This window comes from Lontra canadensis, unplaced genomic scaffold, assembly GCF_010015895.1.
Source record: "Lontra canadensis isolate GAN:19392208 unplaced genomic scaffold, GSC_riverotter_1.0 scaffold1, whole genome shotgun sequence".
Taxonomy (NCBI): domain Eukaryota; kingdom Metazoa; phylum Chordata; class Mammalia; order Carnivora; family Mustelidae; genus Lontra; species Lontra canadensis.
The window spans coordinates 4,500,061-4,522,045 of record NW_022630995.1 but is presented as its reverse complement, the minus strand read 5'-3'; the positions used below and the strand labels follow the sequence as shown (position 1 = coordinate 4,522,045).

Below are 21,985 nucleotides of genomic sequence, written 5' to 3'. Positions count from 1 at the left end.
GGTTTCTGGGCAAATAAATTTGAGGAGTGGGAGTACTATTTACTTGGAGATGATGTGTCTGAACTGGACATATTGACTTTGGGGTGACCATTGGACAACTAGGGGTAGCTGTCCGGGAAGAGGTTGAAGGTTTAATGAACATAATTTCTTTCTGTAACCACTGGGAGCTCATCTGCTATTTCCATTTTACCCTGAACCTAAATTCCTGGAACATTTTTGTAACTCAAGTGTTACTTAAGTCAGGTCATGGTTAACCTCCTGGAACATTTCAGTGACTTTTATCTAAACTCAGGAAGGTGTTAGGACGAGCCCTGTGATGATAGAGAAGGCAGGAGATAATCCATCCCATGCCGTGCCATCAGTGGAATGCGTGTTCGTCAGCCTGGGGAAATTCTAGCCCCTGGATAAGGACCCTCCCTGTTCCCTCTATCGTGTGTGAGCTTTGCAGGGTGGTAGGATTCATGCACAGGATTTACTCTCTAGCTGAGCTGTACCTAAGATCATCGTCAGAGACCTCTTAATTGCACTTAGCTGTTTAAGAAAGAAAATTACATCTAATCTATCACACAGACAAGAATAAACGTATCCTGGGAACAGGTCCAAAAACCTCAATGTGTTATCGCGTATGGAGATGTCGTATGTGTGCAGTTCTTTCTTCCACGTTTATCAAAGCAAATATAGTTTGTGAGATTTAGGCCAGGGCTGAAGGTTTTCAACAAAGATAAGTGAACTAAGGGAGAGGCAGGAGTGGACAGCTCGCAGCAGGCGTGGCTAAGTGCTGTGGAAAGCCAGGCTTCTTCTTCATAGATTTTTATGTGGTGCTTTATATTTTGCCCATGCCTAACCAGCATTCTCCCCAAGTTCTAAAGCCCGGGGTGCTTTCTCCACTCCTCTTTCTCAGCTAAAGTCTTTCCCCTCTTTATGAGAGAGGGTGAAAGTTAAAAAGAAAACATGAGGGGAAGTGTCCAAATGCAGATGCATTAAAAAAAATGCATTGGGTTTTGGGGAGTGCCTAATGGGATGGCTGTACTTCTGAGTTCTTCTATAGAAAAGGAGGTGATAACTGGCAGTAGCAGGTGGAAGACGGGACATTGTAAACAGCTGATTGGTCAGGGTTGTAGCACCCTGGAAAATTAAATTTTGTTTATGCAGTCATTTTTAAATGCTCGTTTGTTTATAAATCTACACCAGAACATAAGCAAAAGAAGACACGTGTTAGTAAAGCAATATTATTCTGTGCATTTTCATATCGTATTCCACAGGACTTGAGTTTTAAGCAATGGTTAATAGATACTGTATGCGAAAAAGACTCTGGCTCAATAAATTTGGGACACTGTCAGGTAAATAAAGTTAAGCACCTTTCTTTATTGCAGAACTTAGAACCCTGAGCAGGCACATGGGCATTGTGAATCTCTGAGATGAATGAGACTGAACATCATTTCTCGAACATTCCATTGTAGACCCTCCCCTTTATTTGCTAGAGCCTCTCAGAGCTTAGCAGTGGTTTGGAGAACAATCTTTGGGAAGCCCTGCCATGATTTTAATATAATATAATATTTTTACAATTTATTGGTACTCCCTAAAAGGTAAGATACGATAATGAGCCAGTACTCAGATTGTGGATTTCCTTCCATTCAACCCTTCCTTCTCTCTTCCCTCCTTCCTCTGGGCGAGCAGGGGGTCACCAAGGAGGCTCGGGTTTGCCACTCTCTTGCTTGTTGAAGAGTACGGGAGAGTAATCAGTACTTCTCTCCTGGTGTTGGGTCTGAGAAGTATTTGCTCTCTGAACCCGAGTGAAGCCATTTGTTGACGGATTAGCAAACCTGTTAACATTTTTCTTCCAAATCATAAAAAGAAAAACGTCCAAGTCTTTTCCATGGTTTTCCCCACCTGTTGCATCATTTCTGAAAGATGGGGCCCTAAAAAATGGTGGAAAAGTTGAAATGTAAATTAAAAGAGCAATAAATGCTCATTTTGCCACGTGCTGATTCAAACACAGCATCGATCAATGAACACCCAGTTGGAGTTGAACGTAAAGAAGAAGCTGGGAAGGAGCCCCGTGTGAGCCAGCGCCCCAGTGTCTGCCTCCACACACGGGGGCTTGAGCCAGAGGTGAGAGCCAGCTCTGTTCTACAGCAGCTTCTGTGTGGGGGCAGGTGTGTCAGCACAGCTCGCCCCCTCGCTGGAGCCGCTCCTGTGGCCACGAGCTGCAGGGAAGGCGGGAGGCACACACAATCAGTGTAGAGCAGTTCCTACCTTATTTTGATCGTCAGAATCCTGCTCATCCATTCCCCGTGGACTGGCTCAGATCCCTTCCCTTCCAGGGCCAGCTTCCTCTTGGCATCTCCCATGTGGTAATTCCGAGTGTGCTGAATGTTTCTACCAATGATCTTGTACTTGGCATTGACTAGCCCATATTCCCTGTGAGTGATCTTTTCGTGGTCTCTAATAACAGGTGACTCTTCTGAGGGCTTAGTGTGTGACAAGCACTGTGCTAATTGCTTTGAATGCATTTAGCCATTTGAAATTTTTTAAATTTAAAATTCAATGAATTAACATACAGTGTATCATTAGTTTCAGAGGTAGAGTTTAGTGACTCATCAGTTGCATCTAACACCCACTGCCACTACATCAGGTGCCCTCCTTGATGTGTATCACCCACTTACCCCATTCCCCCCACCCTCGTCCCTCCAGGGACCACCAGCTTGTTCCCTATAGTTAGGATTATGGTTTGTCTCCCTTTCTGATTTCATCTTACTTTATTTTTCCTCCTTCCCCTATGAGCCTGTTTTGTTTCTTAAATTCCACATATGAGTGAAATCATATAATTGTCTTTCTCTGATTGACTTATTTTGCTTCACATAATACCTTCTAGTTGTGTCCATGTTGTTGCAAATGGCAAGACTTATTTTGCTTATTGTAATACCCTCTAGTTGTGTCCATGTTGTTGCAAATGGCAAGATTTTATTTTTTTTTTTTTTATTTTGCCATTTAAAATTAACAGTGATCCTCCAAAGCAGGTAGGGATGTGACATGGGAAGGAACTGAAACACAGAATAACTAACGTGCTCAAAGTGATGAAAGTTGGAAGACAGAGCCAAGGTTTGAACCTGGACAGTGTGATTCCAGATACAGCCATTTTGTTGTACTCTACAATGATAAATATAGTGGATTCTAACAACAGGCACTCAAGAACAATTTTTTGATTGACGGATTAAAAGAGACTGGCATGACAAAATGCCTTGGAGAGCATTGTTGGGAAAAGTTGCAAGAACTTGCTAGTCTGTTTCAAATGCTAAGGCAGCTGTTTTAGGCTGCCATGTGTTATTATCATATATATCATCATTAAATACATAACCTTTAAAGAAAAACATTAATGTACACTAAATTTTAATAATTTATATTATTCTGCACTTACTTTAATCTTTTTCAGTGGATAGACACATGCAGCTTTTAATAGTTGCAGTCAACACCTATGTATTTCTTTGTTCATTTCTCTTAAATATCACTTAATTTATGCATTTCCGTGTGTTGGCAAATATTGGAAGAATCTGCATTATTGTCATTCTTCATGGCTAACTGGCATTCCAGTATATTTGTATAACTTCCATGGAGTGGCCATTTTCCTGTTGTGGGCTTGGGCAGTTATCAGCAGGAATTGGATTTACTCCAGCTGGGACTGGGTCTGGTTCTCATGGTATTGGTAATAGTAACACTGGTGTGTTTGTGGCATTTTATACTTTTCAAAACATTTTCTCATTTATCTTTTCATTTGATCGTCCCCAGATACTTTCCTATAGAAATGCGAATTCTTACTCTGTGAGGATTCTCAGTCCAGTGACTGGCGCATAGATGGTGATCAAGAAAGGCTGCGTAAATGAGTCCCTGGAACTTGGCATCTTAGGGACTACTATAATCCCCTTCTAATGCTTCACATGGTAATTATAGCAAGGATCTTTCTTACTGTGACCCATTTCTTGCTTCTTATCTCTCTCTTGTTCACCTCCCACTTTATCCCATCTGGTCCAGTTCTTCTATCTCTATATTTTTTCAATTTTCTAGTGTCCTTTTTTTCTTTAAACACTTGCTACTTTATTTTCCTTATCTTCCTTTTTGGCAATGTACTTTCTTCTCTTATTCCTCATCTTGTCACCCTGTCTCCTATTGCTTGAACTGTGAACTGCATATCCAATCTCTCTCCAGAACTTTCAGTGATTGTCTCCTCCTTGTTCTCCCAATTTGTGTTTTATTTAAGAGACCATGCTGTCTGTTGAAGGATGATTGAATAGTCCAAGGTGTTTCTTTTCTTTACCTTCCAGAAAAAAAAGAACATGACCTATGCTTAAATTGTACCTTCCTAAATTAAAAAAAGAAGAAGAACTTGTATAGTTCTCCTTCATATGACTTTTCCTAAACAATATATTACCTTACAGAGAGACCTTGCTTCCAAGCTTGCAGCGTGGCAGGGCTCCCAATGAAGGCAGGATTGCCGTTCTCTTTCGTCAGAACTGCAAATCTTGCATAAAAGAACACAACTGAATTTAGACCCACAGGTTATCCTCTCAGTACTAAAGATGGCAAAATTTCTATGGCTGTACTTATCTACATTTCTTCCGCACATGTAAATCTCTGTGGTTTACGTGCTGTAGGCAGAAAGGGTGACTTAGACCTAGGCATGATGATCAGTAGACCAGTGTCCGTTCTGACTGGGCCTTCTGCACAGAGGGGATAATGGCCAGTGTTTATTGAGCATTAAGTACATGCCAGCTCCTCACATATATTATCTCATTTAATCTGGACTACAACCCTTGGAGGTCTGTCCTGTGATTAGAAGTATGTCCATTTTATAACCCAGAAGGCAGAGATTAGAGACATTAAGCATCTTACTTGACGTTTCACAGCTAGCGGGTAGGAGAGCCAGGCAGGAAGCAGCGCCGAGTCAGAGGGCCCACAGCTGAGCGTGTCACCGGCTTCCGGGCCCTGATCTAGTTCCAGGAAGACCTTCTCTGCTTCTTGTCAGTCCTGTTATTTATAGCTCCTTCCGAGGCTTTGTCATTGGGCCCATTGTGCCTTTCTTTACGCACCGTCATCCCTTCCCTCACCTCAGACCTCGCTCACTCAGATCTGTTTACATCCCCGCTTTCTTTCTCATTTGGAAGAATGGCATAACCTGATAGAAAAAAACCAACAAAACACTTCCTCACCTTTTCTCCTCAAGGGCTCTGCTTCTTTCAGATGCCCCTTTTTCCTCATGCCTGCTTTTGAGTAAGGAGCCCCCTTACCCTGGCTTCTCTGTCTGTAGCCCGAGCCTGAGGGCACATCAGCTTCAGGAACTAACAGGTCTTTCCTGTCAGTTTTTTTTTTCTGGTCACTCTTTCCCTGCCCCCAACCAGCTCCTTTCCCGTGGTTTGTCTCACGGCCTCGAACCAGTCCTTCTTTCCGTTTTCTCCTTGGAGTCCCTGTGGAGTGCACATGGGACATTCATCTCCTCGTCTCTACCTGTCTACCTCCCGGACATCTCACCCACAGGAACACCTTACCCACAAGCACCGTCTTCATGTTCCTTAACCCACCAGGTCCTTTCCTTCTCTCTCTCGGATTTCTTATCCACCCATTGCTGATTTTTCAGTCCGCAGAATTCACGACAGCGGAGTTAACCTGCTTCCTCCCTGCACTAGTCCACATTGCGCACTGCCCCACCTTGCCAAGTTCAAGTCCTTCTGATTCTCTTTGGATAAAATAGTCTCTGGCCCTCCTAAGACACCTGTTGCATCTCAGGTGCATCTCTCCTCCAGCAGACCCTGTCACGAGCAAGAGCAAAGCAGAAGCTGCTGGAAGACTAGGTGGAGGCACTGGCATGCATGGAGGGCGGTGCTCATGACCCCTTGCTGGCCGCGGGGACGGGCACCGAAACCCAGCAGGGATCTTCGCTCTCACCTCTGACACTGCCTCCTACCACTGCCACCGGACCACACGGTCTCCAAGAGCTCACGGGTGGGCTGGGACAAAGAGATCAGAGGCTTCTTTCGTCTCTGCCATCTGTATGCTACTTGCCGGGTTTCTCCTGTCCTGGCTCGCAAGCAGTACCTCGTCCACGTTCAAAGTGGCGTTGGCATTTCGATTCCACACACTCTTCCAGCGCCCTGAGCTCTGGCGCAAAACCATTTCTTTGTTGCCTGATGAGGAGCAGACAAGTGCTGATTATCGTAACCACTTCCAAACGCATTTAATGTGTTTGCGTTAAGAACCCTATTGACTGACAGGACATTATTAAAAACTCACTGTGTCTAAATTTGTCTTTATAGGTCATTATTTATCAGCTAAGGAGTCACTGCCCCATAAAACCAACATCCAAAGCCATTGCTTCGACAGTACACATTTACTTTAATATCTTCAAGCTTTTTTGACTTTGCTCCAAAGACGCGAAATAAGTCATTTCCCTGCTGTGCGCTCCCATCCCTCACGACTCTGGGTCATCCTCATGGTTCTCGAAGCAGAGCCTTTGTGGTTTGAAGAAAGCATTGCACAGGGATGACCACATGTAATTTCCTTACAGCTGCGGGATGACATATTAGCGGATATTACAGCTGCTGAGTCAAAATATTTTTTATCTATTTAAATTTTTAGCATGTCAACGTGCTGTGCTTATTTAGAAAACAAATGGAATCCTCTGCTTGCTTTAAAAACAAGAAATGTATTTATTTCTGCCCGAGCTCATACTCCAGTTCCAGCCTCCCTTGCAATGTGTTCATTAATTTGTTTGTTTAAGGCGCTAATTCACTGGGTTCGTTAGCAAGCGGGCGCACACGCAGACAACTGGAGTTCCATCTGCCCTCCCCTCTCCCACATGCTTATTATATGCCAGTCGTCTGAAACAGGCTACACATAAACAGATCCTGGGTCTCTCTTCTTTCCTTGTCACCCTTAATGAGCTTATATTTAAAGACTCTCCACTGTAATTGAAATCGTGACAAATAAGGGTTTACCGAGTAGCAAAGCTGGGACTCAGAGAGACGGCCTCCGGAACGGAGTCTGTTTTTGAGCAATTAATGGATACACACTCACTATTTAGACATATTTGAGGTTAGCCTCCCTGTTTGATTACAGACAGCAAGGTTAGATGCAAATGCCTTACCTTACAGATGGGGCTTTTAGGATGGGACGTTAATCCTTGCAGAGGCTGCTAGATTGGTGGGTTGGAAACCCAGTTCCCCTATTAGAGTAACTGCAGCCCTGGTTCAAATGAAGCAGTGACAATGTAAACTTCCTCTAGCGTATCCTGTGAAATTGTTCCAAATGTCACTGGAGGGGGAAACGGGCGTGGACGGTGGGGTGAGGAGGATTGTAGGGGAACTCAGTCTGTGGTTTGCGGGCCTCTCTGAGAATACCGCTGCCGTTTTAAGGACACAGTTTCTGACAGTTGTGCTCCTAGAGTGTGGGTCCAGTAAAGATCTGAATTAAGATTTGTCAGATAGTCACCGCCTACCAGGAAGAATGCCAGAACTGCTTCTGGGAGTTCTGGGAGATGGGAAGAACTCCCAATCTGCTTAATTCTTAGAAAATAGTCATACAGATGTCACGATGCATGAAGTGACCGGTGTTGGAGCAGCTCCCCAGGACGCACGGTCATCTCCTGCAGTGCCTGGGGATGGGGCTCGGACCACCTCTTAATTATGTTTGGAGTGTGTTATTACTACATTTGGCTGGCCGTGGGGGTATTTCTCTTTCCATTATCTCAAATCCTACCGACGAGGCAGTTGTAAATTGTCACACACATAGCCAAGCGGTGCCCTTTCTCTTGGCCTGATGTGGATTTTGAAAACCAGGAGATGCCATCCATAATGACCTCTGCATGAACCTCCAAATTCCCTACAATTTCCTAGGATTCTAACTCCAAACACCTTTTTTCCTTTCATTCAACAAATAGACGGGGGCTACCTACTAGATCCTACTTATTTAGCCAAATTCTACTTTGTTTTCATTTTTCAAGATATTTTGAAGCTGACAGTTTGAGAAAGGTCTTCCCAGGTCATGCTGGGAAAATAGATCCGTGGTATGTTGGCCTTCCTTCTCAGGGGAAACCTAAGGTCTTCATTCCTGGTCCTGACAGCTTCCAAGTACTTCCAGTATCGTTAGGATTCATAATATGCCTAGTCTAGCACAAGCCTCATGAGAACAGCTTGGCAGCAGGGTACTGTGACAGAAAGGGTCTTCTAGATGTGATCGAGAGGAGGGGAGGGAAGAACATTAGGGACCCGTGTCCCCTCTCCAACAACATTCCTATTAAGAGCTGCTGCATGTCAGGGTTTTCTTGGATTGTTGATTCTTTGCTCTGGTTCTCACGTCTCTCCCATCACTAGTTACCTTCCATCCAACAGTTTCTCATTTAAATCTGTAATAAAAATACAGAGACCTCTGCAAATAGACTGGCAAAGAACACAGACACACACAACGCCATTCCCAATGGCCTTTAGGACAAAATATATGCTCCTTTTCATAGCATTCTAAAACTGGGGCAGCCGAGTCCTTGAGTGGCTCTTTTCTGTGTTCTTTAAGATCCAGCCTTGTTGACGGTCTCTCAGGTCCTTGAAGGCATCCTGTTCTGTTGGCCTGCTGGGTTTTTGCCCAGGTGTTCCCTCTTCTTGGAACTCTTTCCAAACCCTCTCACCCTCCCCAGCTCCTCTTGCAACTAACCCCCGTGGGGGTTCATGGCTCCACCTTCTTTAGGAGGTCTTCCCTGTCTCCTTGACGCAGTCAAGACCCCATTACAGACTTCCATGGCGCCCTGATAACTTACCCACTGGCATTTTACAAAACATTCGTGCAATCCCGTGGCAGTCCTGCATCTCAGTGTTTGCCACACGCTCTGTCGTGGCTCATCCCCGCCGTGCACCATCTCTAGGGGCCTGTGACACAGGTCTCAATTTGGAGAAAACCCTTTCTAAGGCGAGAAGCATAGCCTGAGTCCACTTCACCGTTGGTTGTTGAATATGCCCCCCCGTGGGAGGGGAGGGCCGTGGTAGAGAGAAGGGTCTCTCTGTCCCTTCTTCCTTTCGAAATGGAAGGAAGGGTTTTTCTGGGCTGGGGCACAGGAATGGAGCGTGTAGTAGTTGTGGTGGTGAACGCCCTGTTAGTTCCAATGCATATTCAAGTTTGTTTCTCCCTCCATCTTTTCTCTGTTCCCTGAGCTCTGTGAATTTGGTTTGTAGATGGTGTTGTAGATTGGATTCTGATAACTTCTGCTGGGGGCGTGTGAGGGCCCATGCTTGCTGGTTCAGTGGGGGCGGCTACTTACCACGCATAAGAGAAGAACTCATTGGTTGATGTCTCAAATTATTGTTGGATGACACATATTTCATACTCAATTATAATTCTATGTCCAGGGCTGTCTTTCCTGACCATACTGAAAGCTGTATGACATTTGAACACTTTTTTGTTGTTGGAAAGATTTTTCAATGCTCAGCCTCACTTATAATAAAAGAAATATAAATGTAAACCATGACATAACTGCAGCTTTCACCAACCAAACTGACCAAGATTGTTTTACCATTTTTCAGTTCCTTAGTGCAGGCAGAGTTATGAGGAAATAGTCTCATGAGGGACTCTTGGAAGTGTAAACTGATACAGACTTTCTGGAATGGAATCTGTAATACCTATGAAGAATTTTAGAGTGTTTTCATGCCTGTAGTGGTTAAAAGTCCATGCCCTGAAGTCGGTGTGGATATGACGTGTGAGCAGGTGACTCAACCTCTGAGTCTCCATGTCTTCATCTTTAAAGTGGGGATCATGTTTCCCCTACTTCATCTTTGCAGGCCATGCATGAGATTTTACATTTCTAATAAGTGGTATAATCCTTGATATATATGCCAAGCTCAGTCAATAGAAGCTATAGTAATAATATGAATTGGAGTGCCTGGGTGGCTCAGCCGGTTAAGCCTCTGACTCTTGATTTCGGCTTAGGTCATGATCTCCGAGTTGTGAGGTCAAGCCCAGTGCCAGTCTCTGCACTCAGCACAGAGTCTACTTGGGTTTCTCTCTCCCTCTGCCCCTCCCCCACTATAAATAAATAAGATCTTTTAAAAAAAAGTTTTAGTTGTATTCCTGACAGTGTCTTTTGGGAACTAATCTAAAATGCACAGAAGTCTTATCAGGGCCTCAATTACAGAAGTGGACGAACTAGAAGTTAATGTTTAAGTACAGTTCACCTTAGAACAGCACAGGTTTGAACTGTTTCGGTCCATTTATATGTAGATTTTTAAAAATAAATATGGTATAGTACTGTAAATGTATTTTTCTCTTCCTTAAAATTCTCCTAACATTTTCTTTTCTCTAGTTTACTTTATTGTAAAAGTACAGTGCATAATATCTATAACCTACAGAATATTTGTTTATCGATTATTTAGTTTATCAATAAGACTTCCAGCCAATAGTAGGCTATTAGTAGTTAAGGTTTTGGGGAGCCAAATGTTATGCATGAATTTTTGACTGTGCAGGGGGTCCATGCCCCTAACCCTTGGTTTTCCAAGGGTCAGCTGTATATGAAAAGTGCACGTTTCTTATTTATTTATTCAAGGCTGGGATATAATGTAGTCCCTAGAATGTTGTTTACAAAGAGTTCCTAATGACGTGTAGAAATGCTGACGGTACTGAGTAAAAAAAAAGATATTTTATGACAACATTTAATATAATCTCCTCTATGTAAAAAGCTATGTAAGAGTATATAGAAAAAGAACCAAGAGATAAATGTCAATGTCAGTAGTTATTTACTCTGAAAGGGCTACTTAGGATGATTTTTATATTTATTTATATTTATAAAAATGTTTTTCATATTTTCTTCCATGGCTCACTTTGTACTCCAAAAAACAGAACTTCAAGGCTCTTGTCAGAGCCACACTCAGCCCCTCTTCTGCGCAGAAGATCTCAGGGGCCCCCAGGCTTGACCCTGAAGCATGTTTACAGGTACTGTAGCTTGCTTACAGGTGCTACCTGGCGGGACTGGCCACTTGTAGCCTATCACCCCTGAGTTCTGTAGTCTGCTCTCAGGAACCATACTTTCTGAGCGTAAGTCAGAACAGACGTGTTAATCCTTAAGTTCTTTTTGCTCTGATTCTTGGCTTCTTTCCCTGAACATCATCACTCATTTTGAGCTCTCCTAAAGAATTCTCTCCATAAAGAGATTTTTGACTTCAGGCTCTCAAGATAGACGTGTTTCCTGGGTTTTAGGAATTTGTTTTTCTTCTCTGGTTGGTTGAAGAAAAGTCAGTCAGCCTTCAGACTGACTTGAGAGCAGGATCTCAGAGTGTATTTAAGTGGTCTTCTGTTGGGGGCTCATAAACGAGAGAGCTGGGAAGGGAGGTTTGCATGAATGCATCAATGTGGGATCACTTAGCTTGTTGCTTTGGAATGAATCTACTCATAGGAATGGTTGTTCCATGTGGCTTTTTAAACCACAGATGAATGACTAAGGAATAAATATAGGTCTTCACACAAAGAGGGAGCCCAACTTCCAGACCCAGGTAGTTACAATCTCGTGTGTAAGATAAAACTTTAAACTTCCTTGCATTAATGTGATGCGTTGGGCAACCTGCAGTTGATTGTTTTACTTTTTCAGGTGTCATTTATTGATGTCTCCTTGCTTCCAGCTACGCCATCATGTACTGTGCTATGTCCGGCGATTGACGTGATGCCTCTTAAGGCTTCACGCAGAGCCATGAAGAAGGAGGCAGAGTCTTCAGTGATTCTGGAGACTTTGAGGCTCTTGAGTCCTTTCCACCAGCTTCTAGTGGCTGAAGCCAAAGCAGACAGCCCTGTCTGGGTTAGGATGTTCAGAGGATGAGACTTGATTAGGAGGAAGACAGATGGTCAGGGCTGTGAGGAACGTCTACATTTACCAGGTGGTCAGTGGCAGAGAGCACGGACCTGGCCATGAAGGGCACCAGGAAAAAGCGTACTAAAGGAGGATGGGGGTCCAGGGGGAAGGCAGCCAGGGGTGTCATGTGTTACAGAGATCTCCCGTAGGTTGGGAATTAGAGGGAGCCATTAGATTTGGTCATACGTGGTGGTCAGAGACTTTTTCAAGGCAATACCACAGCAGACTTGTGGAGGTTGGAGGCAGGTCCCAGCAAGTTAGGGAGGCTGGGAGGTTGGGTGGTGAAGGGACGGCGAGAGACGGCAGCATGGTTGTAGAGAAGAGCTTTGGAGGTGCTGGTGAGGCAGAGCGTGTTCCAAGGTTGAGGTCATGGAGAGTGAAGAGAGATGGGGTAGAAAATGCAATAATGTTGAAATAATGTTCTAATAATGTTGAAAATTGGGTCAAGAATGTGGGCGGAGGAATGAGCCATTTCATCCTGTGAGAAAAGAAATGAAATAAAAGTGGGTAAAGAGAGATGTTTTGAGTCTGACAGGAAGCTTGTGCTTGAGGGGCTGAATGAAGTAGAAGATGGAATGACCTGGGAGGTGGCGGAGGGTGGGGGTTGCTGCCTGGAGACGAGGAGAGAGAGTTTACAAACAGCGGCCATGAGAGTGGAAAGGAGCGTCCATAGCCTAGCTCTAGCTTCCTGTAGTGGTAATTAATGCACATTACACTCATTTCAACGGCTTCTAGAGATCCCCAAGATCAGACAGAGTCATAAATATTTATTTATTGTACCCACAAAGTACCCCAGAGGTCTTCTCACTTTCTCTTCAAAGCATCCCCTCGGTGATGATTCTTCCTCGTTCCTCTAATTACGCACCAGAGAAAGCCTCAGTCAGATGCAACTAGTTTCCAGACCACGAACACCTGCAGATCTTGTCGGGGCTCGCCTGAGCCCAGAACCCTCCGTAAGCCCTGGCTTGAAAGAGGGAGAGGCTGTGGACTTTTCAAATAATGGAGCCTTGAATCAGCCATGTTTCTCAGGTTTCCAACCCTGGCTGGTGCCCCCTCATTCAAGTAATCATAAAACACGGTCACCTCCATTTGCTGCAGCAACTTCCAGAGCTTTTTGAATCTGCCCTTTGGCTCCTGGCACCGTGAGGGCCCGGGAAAAAGAGAACATTGTGTGGAAACTTTATACTAAGTCAGGGGACGTAGCCTCCTTATCCTTTCCCTCAATACAGTCCTCGTTTTCCTTTATACTTTACTGAAGGTCTATAATGAGGATTAATTTGGCTCTTAGGAGATCAAGAATTGCTCCTAATATGGGCAACAGGCTGCCTGGAATTGGAAGCTCCCAAAGTTCAGAGAAGGGTAGGGACTATTCCTTCTCGTGCCCACGAGAAGAGTCGGTATTTTAGGGAGGACCCTTCTGGCTCAACTTCTGGAGTGGCTGTGCGTGTCTTCAGATGGCTTCGCATGCGGATGAGGGGGTGCGGGTGTGCCGCTGAGATCCCCTTCTGCAGGGGGCACGCCTTAGGTGGTTAGCAATGAAGAAAGTATCCCTGAGGGTATAGACGAAAAGACCTGTTTTAACAGATTTGGGGGGACAGGCCATCTGTCTCATTGACAAGGATATTTTAATCTAAACATTGCTCAAGATCACGGTCTCTGTCTACAGCACTGAGCCGAACAAGCCACGTCTGGTCCCAGAGTGGTGCCTTAGTAAGGGCGGACAGGTGCTTTGAATCCTGCAGGGAAAGAGGGAAAGGCCTGTGGTTAGAGCTCTAGCTTTTCGTTTCCTAGGCTTTACTCCTTTTTCATGTTGGTGGGTAAATCAGGATTTGTGGATTTTCTCCAGTCTTTGGGATGGAGGATGGTAAACAGGACCTGGAGGACAGTCACCCCTTAAAATGAGGCAGAGGATGGGAGCTGAATGCAGTCGGGTTCTTGAGTGAAAGGATGACTATTATACGGGTGAGACCGAGAGACCGCTGGCTCTACCAGATCATCTGTCTTAGAGCTTTAATCACAGCTCATGCAACAGAGCTTGTATTGTACTGTGACTTATGGATTGGGTCGTGAAGACTTTTCAGCTCACAACTCTTCTTTGTAACTTTACCTCTATTTGAAGACTAAAAATTTCCACCGACTCGGCCCACTTACCTGCTAACCCCAGTCCCTCCAATATCAACAGCCAAGACTGGTATGCTGACTCTGGAAGGCCAAATTCCTAGGACGGCAGCCTGTGGAGAGTACCGTGCCCCCCTCAGGAGCGCTGTGCATGGGGGCACGCTGGGCTAGCGTTCCCACAACTCTTGGGGGAAACGTTGATCGTGTTGGCAGTACCGTTGCTGTTGATCTGGCCATTCTCTCTACACTGCAAGCAAGAAGCTATCACATGCCATTCGAGTATTTGAAGGTCGTTCATTTGAAAGGGGATGAAAACTCGATAGTTGTGCTGGGCCTGGCCATTTGCTAAAAACCTCTACACGTACCATTTGTACAGGTCCCAGACGTCTCCTTTCCTAGGGTGCCCTGCCTTTGGGCTGCTCTCCCGCCGTTGGCGCCGCAGCAAGGGTAATCACACTCCCTTCTGCCCTTCGGTGTAGAGGTGAGACCCTGCGCTCACGCGGCCTGTGCCTCCTGTGTGTCCCCTCCGCCCTCTCCAGACTGCCATCCTCTGTGCCAGCACTGCACCGCTGACCTCCACCACACAGGCAGTGTCTGCCTGAGCTGCCAGAATGCCCGGTACCTGCTGCTGGGGGACCACTGTGTTCCTGATTGCCCTCCTGGATACTTCGCAGAGAGAGGAGCTTGTAAAAGTGAGTAAGTGCCAGACACAGGAGCTGGCCGTGCCTCATGAATTTTCTTGGGGGCAGTAGCGGGAGACGATTGGTTCTTCCCTAGAGAGAGAGGAGGCGGGAAGCACGCTGCGGGGCAGTACACCAGACCAGCTAACGCTCTCAGCTGGGGCTTTTATTAATGCCTCCCAGGCTGCTTTGGAGAGGAGCTTGGCAACATAGGTTCTCTTTGTGTTTCTTTTCCCTTTGCAGAATGTCACTCCTCCTGCAGAACCTGCCAGGGCACAGGACCCTTCTCATGCACCTCGTGTGATGCCGACCTTGTTCTGTCCCACCTTGGCACCTGCAGCACTGCCTGCTTCCCGGGGCACTATCTTGATGACAGCCGTGCTTGTCAGCGTAGGTTTTTAAAAATGAACTTTCTCTCCTTACCGATCTTCTGGTGTCGTTGAAGGAAATATGAAGTTCTTGCTTCTGTATTTTCACCTGATAGCCTTTATTTTTATAAGAGGAAGTTAACCTACAAAGGCATATGGATGCCCTTAGCAGACATCGGTCTAACCGGGAAGTGCTAGGTTCGGGGATCTCCTCTACAAGGACAGGCTGTGTGACCTTAGGCCAGTCATTTAGTGTCTCTGTTCTCTGGTTATCTCATTTTAAAAATAAAATGTTGGCTTACTTTATCCTCAGCAACTCAAGTCCAAGATCCCGAGCAGAGTGGAGCTCATTCTAGCACACGATCATTGACCTAAGCACTTGTCTGGGTATAATTTGTTTTCTGTTTGTATTTGTTGAATATTGACAATGTGCAAGGCTTGACATGCTACAAAGCATTCGGTTTCTGTTCAAACAGTCATTATTTTCTCTTGCATGAGAGTTACTTGTATAGATGTCTTATTTCTCAAATAAGTCAAAATCATTATGATTAATTACCTACATCGGGCACAAACGAAGAGCTAGGATAAATTAGGTAAAGGGCAGCTCTGAGTAGAAAAGAAATTAGGAAATCCTTCACAGACGAAGGAACATTTTTTGAGATACGCCAAGGCGGCTTACTTTATTTCAATCACTGAAGTGTCATTTGCAAGAAAAAATTTTGTTACACTTTTTTCTTTTGAAAATGACAGCTAACAAATGCAGTGCTGGTATTTCAATTTTATGTCCTAGGAAGTACCGTATTGTAGGAATTATAGACTAGTGGTTAGGGACGTGGGCTCTGGACTCGTTCAAACCCTACCTGCCATGTAACAGTTTTTTGTGACCTGGGAGCAAGTGAATTAACCGCCAGGCCTTCGTTTCTTTTGCTGTCACAGGGGGATTGTAATGGTACCTACATGTAATGTTCTCGCACTTAGCATGTGTCCTACCAGGCTCTCAGTATAGTTATTGTTGTTGTCATCATCATCACCCAGAGTGAGAGGCAAACCGAGTGGTTTAAGATAGTTACATTTTACAGATAGAAAGATAGGCATTACTGTTCACTGAGATGTTTGCAAAGATCTGCATTCAAAATGAATTTATGTGGACCTCATTATTTTGTATCACCCGTTGAGATACCAGAGATTTAAAAAAAAAAACCTTTTTGGACCCATAAAAAATTTCTTTGCTTTTATAGCAAAAACTTTGCTTTGTATATATCAACTGTCTACCGGTATCTGCGGATTCCCTGACACAAGAGACATGAATGAAATACTTGCATGTTCCATTCCAGAGCAAGAGAGTGTTGGTGGAGAAATAGGGGCTTAGATTTATGGGGCTCCTGATAGCAGTGGAATCACAGAAATAAAAGTTCAAAAGAAAAAATGGAATCTTTCATATGGCGTATCGATGACAAAAAAAATATTGCATTGAAATATTTCTTTCTGAAAAGCCTTTGCCTTTGTGCAAGGTGATCTCCACACAAATACATTTGTTATGCTACCATGAAAATAGGACTTCATAGACTATGCAGTGAAATTAAGAATCTCCTAGCTTTAGTCCTTTGCTGAAGCCTAAGTTTCATTCTTCTGAAAATTGAATAAAGCATGCCCTTAAGTTGGATATTTGAGTTTCTAGTATGTAAAGAAAACCAACAATGTTCCTTTCTAATGCTTATTATTATAGACAATTACAGGCCTCACAATTTTAGAAATGGTGCAGTAAAGGGCTTTAAAGGAATACTACCAGTATAAGGGGAGGCATTAATAACCATATTATAGAGGAAAGTAAGAGCCAGAGAACTGTCTGAAATCTGGTTCCAGAAACGTTTAGAAGTTACATGCTGAGCTCTAAAATTCAAGGATAATCAGTTGAGGCAGGCACGTTAAAAAAGAGACAATAAATGAGGTTTCCAGTACCTGGAGCCATGGTGCTTTAGAGGCGAGGAGGAGAACTCCAGGGTGGCCAGAGACGACCTTGTACCCAATTCTTTCTCACTCCCCCTCCCAGACTTCTACAGATGCGGGAGGAAGCTGGGCCCATTGCAGGGGTGGTAGCTGTTTAGCTGTCTGATGGTCTTTCTCGTGGGCCCTGGAACTCCCCTCCGGAGCAGGAGAGAGTAAGTCTCCTTCCTCATTCATCTGGTTGCCTTCCAGCGTTTGCTATTAACTGTCCCCTCGTGCTTTGCTGCTCCAGGCGAAACCGGAGCCAGCGGAGTATCGGGGCAGAAATGGATGACCCTCTCCCCGAGCTGCGGTAGACAGCAGGCCTATTTCTGAGGGAAGGTGGACTTCCTAAGTGGTCAGGTCCCTTCCCCCTTCATGAATGATGGTTCAGTACATCTCTGCTTCCCTTCCTGGTTTCTGGTCCACTTTCCACTGTCGTCACTGTCCTCTTGGTACTTTCTGGGGTCTGGTACCTGGGAGAACAGTACTGGGACTCCAGATGTGATCACAGCAACGTGACAATACCATGTGAGGTCTGAATGTTCCAAGGTGGAGGAAATGCTCCTAACCTACGTGCCTTCGGAGGTGGAAGCTGAGAACCCAAGGGGCTTTGGTATGAGCAGAACTGCTCTAAGACAACGCTATTTGTAGGTTGCCTTGGTGAGAGAGGAGGGGTTTGATGAATGAAGAAGGAGGGTTCAGGTAGACATGGCAGGGGCTCCCTGCTCCTCGGGGGGACACTGCTCCCACTTCTCAATCTCCACGGAGTCTTCTGACCTTGCACAGTGCTCGGCATGAATCCATTTGTTTTAGAAGCCAGTAGAGGGGTGAGTTACACTTTAAGTTACCGACGGGGAATGAGAGACTGTGTGGATGGATTCAAGAATAAGAAGGTACACAGGTGCCTAAGGAAGTAAACTCAAGACGCTCTCAGCTCTCCGGACGGGGCATCGTCCTGTCCCTCTAAGCTGAGGGCTTGGCCTTTGGGCTTCGTGTCGTAGCTGTTTGTCAAGCCGGGGCCTCCGCTGACACTTAGGTTATATGAAGGCTCTTCACTTGAACATTGTATCCGTTTCCTTAGTAACCAAATTGTGCCTCTAATAAGCTTTTAATCAACTAAAATTCTTAGATCATTTTTTATAGGAACTACTGTCTGAACCGGTCTCCCGTATCCTTTATTTGTGCAACTGGTTATAGAAAAAAAATGCAGGACTTAACGCTTTCACTTATTTCTTCAGATTACTTTTCGTTTAGTGCTTCAATTAGTTAAAATTGAGCTTGAGTTGTTCTTTCTGATGGTGAAATTAGACTGTGTGTCTCCTATTAGGTGTATGTGGCATATTTAAGTATTATTAGTTTGATTTCTTTGTTGTAATTAAAGCTATTAATAAAAATGTTGAAGGCACGTGGGCAGATCAGTTGGTTAGGCAACTGCCTTCGGCTCAGGTCACGATCCTGGAGTCCTGGGATCGAGTCCCACATCAGGCTCCCAGCTCCACAGAGAGTCTACTTCTCCCTCTGAGCTCTCCCTCTCATGCTCTCTCACTCACTCTCTCTCTCTCTAATAAATAAATAAAATCTTTTTAAAAATGTTGATCAAGTAATAAGTGAAGACTTCATGATAGTATTCTACTCAGGACATTTACTAATTACAAAGGTTTACTGATAGCTTTGAGGATGCATTTACTTACGGCTGTGAGGACGCATTTCAACAGTTTTCACATCCACCTGTAACTCCAAGACCCCATTTCATTTTTCTATTCCTGGGCTTATCTTTGAGATTTTTGTCACACCCTCTGCCAAAAGTAAGAGACACCATGTGTAAAAATTCTAGCCAAAAAAAGGAGGGAAGTTTCATTTCATGTAGGTTTCCAAAAATTAAAGATTCTTTTCCAATTATTCTCAAACCATCTGTTTGAAAATCCAGTCTAGAGTTTTTCTAGGATCTTTAATTACTAATCTACATATTCTAATGAATATTTTATATCAATGACATTTCTTGTAGGTGAAACAAGAGGACTTCCTTTTTATTCTCACCAGGAGGTAATTTTCCCGCACTGTGCCACACACGTGCCACACCCTCTAGATCGAAAACTCTAAAAATCTAGCTCATTCTCTGGATTTTTCCTCTGATACGTACTTGGAGGAAATTTCGGAATGAGGCAGAGATGCTAGTGCTTGAATATGTATAACGAAAATGTCTGGCTTCTTCCATTTATGTGCAGGTGTTCATTGAACACCCATCACATGAAAGAGAACTAGTCAGGCTCTGAATACTATTGACCTTGGTCTTTGCTTTCATGAAGCTTATAGCTTAAAGGATACAGAAGTTAAATAATCATTGTAATGAAAATCATTAGGTATGGCATGAATGCAATGTCTGGAGTGCCATAGAGCAGTGATGGGGAGACTTACCCTAGAATGGAGAGTCGGGGGAGACCTTCTTAAAGAAGTCACTGAAGAATGAGTAAGAGTTAAAGATGAGAAACTTGGAGATTATGTTGAGAGGATTCAAATGTGTCTTAGGATTTCTGGTTGGAAAGAATGGAGGGAATGATGGAGGAGTGATATTTGCAGAAATGGTGGCTGGCAGTTTTCCAGGGTTGAAGGAAGGTATGAGTTTCCAGATGGAAGCATTCTCTGAAACTTGAGCCGTACAAGTTTAAAAAATCACTCTTGTGGATAGATGGAAAATAGAATGCAAGGGGGTCAAACTTGGTACGGGGAAACCAATTAGGAGGCTATGACAGTAGTCCAGTAGGAGATGATGAGGGCTTAGATGTGTTAGCATGTGTGGATATGGACAGAAGCAAAAGAATTCTGAGAATTATGTAGGAAAACTTGAGTAAGTAGGATCCAGTGAGTGATTGGATTAGGAATGAGAAAGAAGGGGCTTATCAAGATAGCCTCCCAGGTTTCTAGCATGGACAACTGAGGAGATGGAGAAATGCTAGTTGTTAAGTCAGGGAGGATGGAAACATGACCGGATTTGGGGATCATCCTTGAATGCCTGAATTAAGTAGCTGCTGAGAATTACAACTGAGCCAATCCATAAGCCAGTCCTCCTTGAAGTCCTCTGAGGTGTGAAATGTGGGCTTTCCTGAGCTTCACAACAAAATTGATGCTTAACTTTAATCTTGGCATGGCTCAAAAACCTGAATCCACATCAGGAACAACTGGGCGCTTGAATCCTTGAGAAGTAAGTTTCAAATACATGTCCGGACCGTTGTTCCAGAGATCTTGGAATAAGTATAAATTCTGTTCTGAATCACAGGGCAACCTGGATGTGGAATTTCCATTCTTGGGTTTATAATTTATCTTCTCTGGAAAATAAAATGATCCTTTCTCCAATTTAGAAAATTAGGGAAACATTTTCTGTTTCTGCTGATCACAGGGGAGGCTTCCGAGCCATAATTAAAGCACAGGTTGGAGAGGGCTTTGCTCCTTTGCAACATCTGTCTCCGTTTCATCCCTGCTTCTGTATTTGCAATTGTAATTACCTGGTCATTTTCTTTCCTATCTGCTCAGCATGCGGAGCGCACTGTGGAAGCTGTGATTCTCAGGCCGGCTGTACCTCCTGCCGAGACCCAAACAAGGTCCTGCTCTTCGGGGAATGTCAGTATGAGAGCTGTGCCCCACAGTACTATCTGGACTTCTCCACCAGGATATGCAGAGGTAAAGCCCTTCCAGAACTGTGCAGTGATTCTTTCCCTGGGCGACCTCCCTTTACTGTAGGTGTCTAATCCCTGAAGTTGGGAAAACACCATCATATGTTTAGACTTTCTGTGATGATAGCAAGATGTCATCATGTTTTATGAATGCATGCATGTCGTTTCTTTCTTCTTTTGTATGTAACTTATTTCTTAAGGAAACATTTTTGAGCACCTACTATGTTCCAGGTACTGTGCAAGGTTTTAGTAACTAGATCAGAGGTGGCAATCCGGATGTATTTGGTCCAAGACATGTGGGTTCTTTTTGGCCCACCTAATGTTCTAGTGTTTTGTCTTTTAAAGATGTTATTTATTCATTTGAGAGAGAGAGAGAGAGGGCACAAGTTGTGGGGGAGGGGCAGAGCAGGGAGCCTGATGCAGGGCTCGGTCCCAGGACCCTAGGATCATGACCTGAGCTGAAGGCTGATGCTCTAACCCGTTGGGCCACCCAGGCACCAAAATGTTCTAGTTGTATAAAATCTTTAATTAATGCATTTTAAAATGTAGAAGACTTCACATACAAAACTGGAGATTTTCTGTTTCTTTTGAAAAAATTAGAAGATCTGGCAATACCGGACTCACATTTCCACAATGCAACAGTCGGTTGGAGATGAGTAGCTGTTGCCCCTTTTGTGTCTTCAGATCACTACAGCCCCACCACTCCCTCTTCTACCACACCAGGCCTGTTTCAGAGATTTACATCCCCTACCTGGGACCTAGAGGCACTTACAACTCTAGGTCACTAGAGTCTAAGCTTAATGAAGGCAGGCTTTGAGGTGCTTGGATGGCTGAGTTAAGCATGTGAGTTCGGCTCACGTCATGGTCCCAGGGTCCTGGGACCGAGCCCTGCATCAGGCTCCCTGCTCTGCCCCTCCCCCCACAACTTGTGCCCTCTCTCTCTCTCTCTCTCAAATGAATAAATAAAATCTTAAAAAAAGACAAGGGCTGTATCTGATTTGTTCATCTCTGTTTAACAGATTTAAATGAGTAAAGACAGTCCCAGTGCTCAAGGGGTTTATAAGGAAGCAATGTCAGAAACCTAGTACCTTGTTCTCTAGTGGTTGGAATTCTGGGGGCTTACGCTCTTTAGGTGGCAGTGCTCAGCAAGGAGAAGAACAGAGTTAAAGGCCAGATTTTCCTTGCTTCTGTTCCATTTTCCTCCTCCATCTCTCCATTCCACTTGTCTCCCATCTCTCCCATTCTGCCCAAGAACCTGGGGCTCAGATATGGGGCCAGACATCTGTCAAGTAAGCT

The 21,985-nt window shown here is 44.4% G+C and overlaps 1 protein-coding gene across 1 annotated transcript in view; it reads left to right on the top strand.

Annotated features, from left to right (window-relative positions):
• The window catches only part of FRAS1 (Fraser extracellular matrix complex subunit 1), a 399,170-nt gene that overhangs the window by 228,827 nt on the left and 148,358 nt on the right, over positions 1 to 21,985 (top strand). Inside the window, exons 21-23 of the mRNA XM_032883154.1 lie at positions 14,527 to 14,679; positions 14,911 to 15,057; positions 20,550 to 20,696. Coding sequence (XP_032739045.1) covers positions 14,527 to 14,679; positions 14,911 to 15,057; positions 20,550 to 20,696 — 447 coding nt within the window. The remainder of the gene's footprint in view (positions 1 to 14,526; positions 14,680 to 14,910; positions 15,058 to 20,549; positions 20,697 to 21,985) is intronic.